At 43.3% G+C, this 8,505-nt stretch overlaps 1 protein-coding gene across 1 annotated transcript in view; it reads right to left on the reverse strand.

Annotated features, from left to right (window-relative positions):
• JMY (junction mediating and regulatory protein, p53 cofactor) overlaps window positions 1–8,499 on the reverse strand; it is a 105,415-nt gene extending 96,916 nt beyond the window's left edge. The window contains exon 1 of the mRNA XM_011959206.1: window positions 7,400–8,499. Within this exon, the coding sequence (XP_011814596.1) occupies window positions 7,400–8,434 (1,035 nt within the window). The 5' untranslated portion in view covers window positions 8,435–8,499. The remainder of the gene's footprint in view (window positions 1–7,399) is intronic.
• Between the last annotated feature and the right edge of the window lie 6 nt (window positions 8,500–8,505).

Consider the following 8,505-nt stretch of genomic DNA (forward strand, 5'->3'; position numbering starts at 1 on the left):
CCTCTGTGAAATGTCTAACCCATCAGCCCTATTTTTATTTCACAGCCCATTTTACAGAACCTTCGCTACAGTCTGAAAAAGAGTCTACTATATAGAATTGTAAGTATATTTAATCTAAAATTCAAGGACAATCCCCCACATTTAGGAAAACAACTCAAAATTTTCTGGCCTTTTGCTGAATAAGTTCTTCTCTGCCCCTATGCAGTATAATAACTTAGATATGCTACGTTAAGGCTATTTGGTATTATCAAGTCCCCTACAAGAAGCCTGAAATACCAAGTGAACTTCACCATCTCTACCAAAAAAACCCAAATAGTTACAGGAACTATTATTTAGCCTTCAGTGCCTATGTCTCTTACCCTTAGAACTTAATAATTTTTCTCCTACCAACAACTGAATCAGGCAGATTCAGACGAAGCAGGTCCTGGCCTTTTAGACAGTGAAAAGAGCCACAGGAAACTTCTCGTTACAAAAAAAAAAAAAAAAGGTAGGCGCAAATACATTTAACCATCAATGGAGCAACAGAGGGCTCATCTTGTGCTTTCAAGACTTACTGTCAAAAATATTTTACAGTTAATGAAAGGTCAAATAAAGCAGCAATGGAGAAGGTTAACAGATCGATTAAAATTACATGTGAAAATTTGCAAAGATAAGATGGCTATTTCAAATACAGCAGCTGCTATGTTTGATAAAACAATTTTCCCAACCATCTTCTCCTTTCTCTTCCCATCTCTCTCAGACACACATACACACTCCCTTATAGTAACATTACTGAAGTGTTGTCTAAGTTAACCTCATTTTAGCAAGGAGGAAACATCCCCAGACTTCATGTCTATGAAATATCTGGGCCGGGGTGGTGGCTCAAGCTTGTAATCTCAGCACCGTGGGAGGCTGAGGCAGGGTCAGAAGTTCGAGACCAGCCTGGCCAACATGGCGGCTCATTTTTACTAAAAATACAAAAGTTAGCCAGGTGTGGTGGCACATGCCTGTAATACCAGTTACTTGGGAGGCTGAGGCAGGAGAATTGCTGGAAGCCGGGCAGTGGAGGCTGCAGTGAGCCGAGATCATATTACTGCACTCCAGCCTGGGTGACAGAGCAAGACTGTCTCAAAAAAAAAAAAAAAGAAGAAGAAAAAACAAAGAAATATCTGGTGGACTGGGCATCTTGTGACATTAACTGGCAAGCAGAGAAACCATCACACAAATTACCAAGAAGGCTGACATCCTACTACCAGGCTCCATGTTTTTGTTTCATAGAAGCCCTAACCTAGGATATATTCATTTTTCTATACTTATATCTTTTTCAGTGATGCAAAAAACTGTCTAAAAGTACTTTTGGGTACAGGATTGAAGAAAATGATTAGCATCAAAATATTGTAAATGCTTCCAACTTTCGTCTTTCATCAATACTTTAAGAATCCCACAAATTCACTTAGTTTCATTATTCTTTAACTGTATTTTACAGTAAAAGAGCAGTCTGCAATATTTTCATGAGAGTATAACATGGTTAGACAAGGCATCAAGCTACAATGTTGACATATCCTCTGTCCTAAAAGTCTACAGCTCCCATATGTCCTCAACATGTAATATCCTATTTTTCAATACTTCCAGTCAATGCAGTCAAGAACTGCCAGACAGAACAGCCCTCTCCATTGCAATCATATTATATCCTTCCCTACAAACAGCAGCCTGCTCCCACCATTTATTTATATGTAATCATGGGTCATAGCTTGCTGGCCCAGTGAAAGACAGATGGCGTCCCAAGACTCCTAAAGTACTGTCATTTCTCTAATGTATATAGTTGGGGTTTCAGCAGGGCTTGAGTTTTATAACTAATCTAATTTTCAAGAAAATTAGAAAAGTTATTTTCTAAGGACCCAAAGGAATCCTTGGGAGGACACCTGTTAAACAAAACTTCCTCCTAGAGCTCCTTGCCCCTTCAGTTAAATAACCTCAGAAGTCAGGAGCTGTTTTTCAGCTTAGCCATTAAGATATAAAAACAAAACAAACAAAAAACCTCCACACGATTGGTCACTCTTCTCTAACATAAACCTATCCTTGCACCACCAGGCAACCCCTTTCTCTAAAACACAACATTCAGACTGCCCTACCTCATGTTTGTCATAATTAATTTGAAATGAGTTGTCCTAATTTAAAAGTAATTATCGAGTGGTGGCATGCACGTGTAATCCCAGCTACTTGGGAGGCTGAAGCAAAAGAATTGCTTGAACTTGGGAGGCGGAGGTTGCAGTGAGCTGAAATTGTGCCATTGTACTCCAGCCTGGGCAACAGAGCGAGACACTGTCTTTAAAAAAAAAAAAAAAAAAAGTCATTGAACTGACTGCATTTTCAGATAATACCACGCCCCAATTCTCAAGAGTAGAGACTGACGTCCTTTCTCTTTAAGGAAGGAATATAGTCCTTTGGATCAAGAACTCCAACAGGCCATAGGCATGGCAGAAAAGGCACATATGTGGATTAAGACAAATCTAGGCTTTCATCGGAGGTTGGTTACTCAGCTTAGTTTAGCCTTGGTGAAGTCCACAGGACCTCTTTAAGTCTCAATTTCTGCTTCAGTAAAACAGGTATAAAACACCCACTGATCTCAACAGATAGTGAAGCGAATGGAAGGAGATAGCTAGTGTAAAGAGCCCAATACCTAAACAGTGCTAATAAATATTAGTTACAATCCCCACAAAAAGGGCTGAATGGAAAACTGGATAATCCTTGTTACACGAAAAAAGGGAAAATAACACTTCCTGGAAGCCTCTTTTGTAAGTGCCAGGCACTTTGTTAGGCCCTTTCTCATACTGTCTTACTCAAATCTTAAGACATCCTTTATTTTCTCCCCTTTCCTTTTTAAAAGAGGTTAAATAACTAAGCAGGTCATCAGAAGTGGTGAGTCCTATTTTCAACCTAGGTCTTTCTGACTCCAAACACTCAATAGGCTATTTATTACGTGGCTTACACGGATAATTTTGAAAACACATGCTACTTCCAAACCGTGGTTTCAACTGAAGAGAAGTTAGAATTGAGCACATCCTTATAAACATAATAAATTCCAAAATGAACACTGATGATTAGATCTTAATCAAGCCTACCGTCATAATTAAGGTTTACTATCTAAAGCATCACAGTTAATTATCTTGAGAATAGCTGTCCTTATACAGAAACCATTATTTATAAAATCCAGGTCAAACCTAAGCTGCAGTATGGACCACCAATGCACACACACTAATACAAACCTCAGCTCTGACCAACAACCAAGGCTACTGCTGAAAACTGTTCATAGAGGTCTTGGTGGCACCTGCATTCATTTAAGGACTGATTCAGCGCCTACTGTATAAATAGTGCTTCCAAGAGTAAACCCTTGTAAAAGTCCGAAGTCAAACACACTGGTAACAAATTTCACCTTTCATTTGGATTTAGCCCCTAAGTATAATGTACATTACAACATAAACATAACTTTTAAATGCAATGTGAAACCAAAACATTCCTGTGACTGACATTATTGCCTTTCTCTCTAAAATGCACACAGGCCCACACATATAAAACTCGGCTGGACACCCCATTAAAACTCATCCACAGCCCCTCTTACAGGGAATTCACCATTCCCAGGTAAAAACCTCTCATTGAGGAATTTATTTACGTTTTAAGAAATTTTCCTTTGAAGAACTATTGGGTACATTAAAAAAAAAAATTTCTCCTCGTTTTAAAAACACTGTCAATTTATAAAAATCCTACTTACAACTTCACATTAAAAGGACACATCTTCTAAGTCCTTTAAATTCTTGCAATAGTAAAAATAAATTAATTAATCTTAAAAACTTCTCTAGTTTCCTTTATCCACTAATTAAGAGTGCTCACAAGATGTGTGGTCCTGAACTAGGGGTGGCAAAGAAGAGAGTTCCAAGGTATTGTCAAAGCCAAGGACCTTGAAAAGTTTACAATCTAGTTGTACAGTGTGTTCTATTAAAAACAAACAAACAAACCTTTCAACAATTTACTAACTATTATGAACAAAAACAGGTGGTTTTAAGTCAAAACCTTTAAATGGACAAGGAAAGGAATACTGTAGGAAAAAAGACCAAAAAATAGATTCATAGAAATTAAAGACGGAAAAGGACTAAGTATTCCAAGTGACCAAAGGACTAAGTATTCTAAGTAACATATCCTCAAGAATGTATTTGATTTATCAGATAAATCTAGCTTGAAAAGCCATAGCGAATTCCACAAAGTCAATAGAATAAAACAAACATGACACAACTTCTATAAAAATGTTACCTTAAAAAATGTTACTGCAAACTCTTAAGAAAGCAGTTACATTTAATTAGTTAAAGACAAATACATGGCTAGCAACCTATACACTTTCATTATCATGTCCATGGCAGATATCACCAACCAATCACACCACACTTCCCTCCCTCCCCACCCCAACATAATCGAAGAACACAATCTTCCAGTATAAGTCAGGGTAGGCATTATTACCAAACCTATTTGTTGTCTTTGATAGCTATTTTTCAAATATTGAAGTTGCCGGGTACAGTGGTTCATGCCTGTAATCCTAGCACTTTGGGAGGCCGAGGCAGGCAAGATCACCTGAGGTAAGGAGTTCAAAACCAGCCTGGCCAACATTGGGAAATCCTGTCTCTACAAAAACACAAAAATTAGCCAGGCATGGTGGCCGGCGCCTGTAATCACAGCTATTTGGGAGGCTGAGCAAGGAGAAATGCTTGAACGCCAGAGGTGGACGCTGCAGTGAGCTGAGATTGCACCAGTACAGTCTAGCCTGGACAACAGTGTGAAACTCTGTTTCCAGAGGCAGCGGGGGAGAAAGGTCAGGCGCAGTGGCTCACACCTGTAATTCCAGCACTTTGGGAGGCCAAGGCAGGCGGATCACGAGGTCAGGAGTTCGAGACCAGCCTGACCAACATGGTAAAAACCCGTCTCTACTAAAAATACAAAATTAGCCAGGCAAGGTGGCACGCGCCTATAATTCCAGCTACTCAGGAGGCTGAGGCAGAAGAATCAGTGGAACCTGGGAGGCAAAGGTTGCAGTGAGCCAAGATCACACCACTGCACTCCAGCCTGGGTGACAGAGCGAGATTCTGTCTCAGAAAAAAAAAAAAAAGTATAATTTTCTGTTAAAGAAAACAAATCATTATGGTCAAGAGAACCTTAATTAGGAACAGATTTTTTTTAAATGTAATCCCCTTTTTAAAGAGTTCTAGGAAAATTATATATTTTGAGAGCTTATTTTTGACCCATTTGAATTAAAAAACCAGAGACAGTCGCTATTTCTCTTTCTTTCTTTTTTTTTTTTTGAGACAGAGTCTCGCTCTGTTGCCCAGGCTCAAGTGCACTGGCAGGATCTCATCTCACTGCACGCTCCGCCTCACAGGTTCCCGCAATTCTCCTGCCTCAGCCTCCCCAGTAGCTGGGACTACAGGCGCCCGCCACCACACCCGGCTAAATTTTTTTTTGTATTTTTAGTACAGATGGGATTTCACCGTGTTAGCCAGGATGGTCTCCATCTCCTGAACTCGTGATCCGCCTGTCTCGGCCTCCCAAAGTTCTAGGATTACAAGCGTGAGCCACCGCTTCCGGCCTGACAGTCGCTTTTTCTGAGTATCCAAAAAGTTAAAACCAGACAGGCCTACTCATTATGGGATTTTTAAAGAATATATAGTTTAAAAAATATATCTGTAAATCTTGCAGTTTAAGAGAAATACAGGTCAATATTAACCAAACACTTCTGAGAATATATGTGGTCACTTAAGATTTGTCACTTCCTTCAAAAGAATTTAAGGTAGAACAGACTCCCGAAGTGAGGCGATAAAAAAGGGAAATATAAACAGATACCTGGAACTCTGGGATCATGTTATAGTGGGTGACATTTAGCATAGAGTAAACCAACAGGAAGGACTGAAAAACTGGATTCAGGAAGTTGTAAGACAGTACTATTGTATGAGAGAGAAACAAACATTTCTTAAATACTCAAGTCTAATAAAGAAAAAGATCTCATATTCTATGAAAAAAACAAGACGCTCTAGCTCCCTAGTCTAACAGGGTTCAAGTATTATATATACATAGGCAGATAACAACACAATCTCAGGAATATAAACACCATAAAAAGGGGCATTTCAGGCCGGGCACAGTGGCTCACGCCTGTAATCCCAGCACTTTAGGAGACCGAGGCAGGCGGATCACGAGCAGGAGATAAAGACCATTCTGGCCAAGATGGTGAAACCCCATCTCTACTGAAAAAAAAAGGAGCCGGGCTAACATGTGTGATGCGCACCTGTAGTCCCAGCTACTGAGGAGTCTGAGACAGGAGAATCGCTTGAATCCAGGAGGTGGAGGTTGCAGTGAGCCGAGATGGTGCCACTGCAATTCAGCCTGGGAGACAGAGCGAAACAGTCTCCAAAAAAAAAAAAAAAAAGGTGGGGGTTGGTGCATTTCTCCACCAATCTCAATTGCATTAATAGTAAAAATAGTAACTTGCTTTGAGAAACTACGTGTAGTATCCATTAGGGAAAACTAAGTATATTTTAAAAGACTTTTTTTAGTGAAGTTCCTCCAGCAGAAGCCAGTAAGCAGGCATGAATTACATATTTCTTACACATTCTAGAGCCCCGTATGTATATTCATTCAGACCCTTTTTTCCATTGTTTTTTGTTACTTTAAGGATTAGTTTGAAAAGGCTTTTGTACTTCTACAGTAAGTACAAAAATACAACGAACATTCCTGCCCAGAGCCTTTATTTCTCCCTAAAACAGGAGTGAAACCTGAGCCATCTGTAAAGATCTGAGGTAGTACAAAAAAGAAACAAAACAAATCACTTCCAAAAAATCTTTTAAAAATAAATTTGCATCCAATAGTCAGTAGGTGCTTTTTCACTTGGACAGGTCACCCGTTTAAAAATGAATTTAAAATTTGCGGAGGTTGCCACACTGCATAAAGAAGAATCAAAACAGAAGATCAACTTTGCTAGGTAAGACAAACTATTTTAAATAAAGGTGACACGGACAAAGAACAGCTGATATCTGGGCAGTTATTGCTGGAAGAGCTTTAGGGGTAGAAAAATGCCCATGTAGCCTATGCTTACAGAACACTTTTCTGAGTGGCTTTAATTGCGCATTACCAGTACTGAGTAGTACACAGAGCGCATTTGATAAATGGGGGAGGAAATAAAGACGAAGGTCCTTCAGGGAGTCAATTAAGCAGCCACCGAGAGGGATGAAGGGGAAGGTAGATCAGGAATCCCTCTTGGTTTCCGCTTGACCAGAAAAGCAACCGTCCTACCTGCGCACACCCAAGACCGAGGCTCCAGCCTTTGGTTTGGCCAGTAAACCAAAAGCGACCAGTAGAGCCCAGACTAGAGGCTCACTCAACTCACCTCCTGGATGCGCTTCCTGGCCCGCTGAAGCACTTCTTCGTATCCCTTCTGCCGCAGTTCGCTGAGGCTTTCGTAATACTCCTCGGGATCGTCGGTCTCGGTGAAGAGCACCTGGGAGAGGATCTTCCAGCCGCAGGTGTCCAGGCCGTGGCCCAGGTAGACCTGGAGCTGATAACACAGACTGTCGATTTCCTGCTCGGTCATCTCTGGGGCGCCCCCAAACAGCACAGTCCACATGCCCGAGGGTTCCTCCGGGAACACCGGCAGGCACGACTCCAACTGCGAGTTCACCGAGCACAGCTGCTGGTGCACGGCGCGCAGGTCCTGGAAAGAGAAGAGTCCGGCCCAGCTGCACTCTTCGGCCGGAGACTCCAGCTCGGCGGCTGGCGGCGGCTGCTCCGCGTCCGACATCGCCAGAGGCGCCTCGTCCTCCTTCACCATTTCCAGCACCTCGATCTCCTCAGAGACTGTCCCAGAGGCGCTCACTATCCGTACAGAGGACACCGGGGCCTCTTTCGGCGCCGGTCTGGCTGTTGCAGCAGCAGCGGCCCCCGCCGCATCGTTGGCTTCAGATGCTCTCTGAACCGGGATGGGTTTGGCCCGCACTGGGCTCCTAAGACGACTCTCCGCCCCTTTGCTGCCAGGACTTCGCAGCCGCGGGTCCCCGAGAAGGCTGCCAGTGCTCCGAGGAGAACCGCCCTCCGCCCAGGCCGAGCTCCGCCGGGGCCCGGGGCTCCTAACCAGAGTTGCAGAGGCAGTGGCATCGGGCCGGCCCCTGCCTGCCGGGCTGCCAGGCCCGCGGCTCCCGTCGGACGCAGCTCCGCCGGCCTCGGCGCCCCCTCGCGCCCCCGCCTGCTCCCGGGAGCCGCTCCTCTGCCTCTGGGCTGTCCGGTTGTGGCAGGTTATGGCAAACTTGCCCTCAATCTCGTTCCAGGCTACAATAAAGACGAATTTGTGCTTCTCGCGCTCGTCGAACACATGGGGCCGCACAGCCACCCAGTCTGACTCGAGCGTCTCCTCCAGCGAGAACGACATGGTGGCTCCGACTTCACGCGGGGAAGGGCCGCCGGCCCGGCCCGCTCGAGGACTCCCCGCTGGCTGCGCCG

Source organism: Colobus angolensis, unplaced genomic scaffold, assembly GCF_000951035.1.
Source record: "Colobus angolensis palliatus isolate OR3802 unplaced genomic scaffold, Cang.pa_1.0 Scaffold49, whole genome shotgun sequence".
Classification (NCBI taxonomy): Eukaryota; Metazoa; Chordata; class Mammalia; order Primates; family Cercopithecidae; genus Colobus; species Colobus angolensis.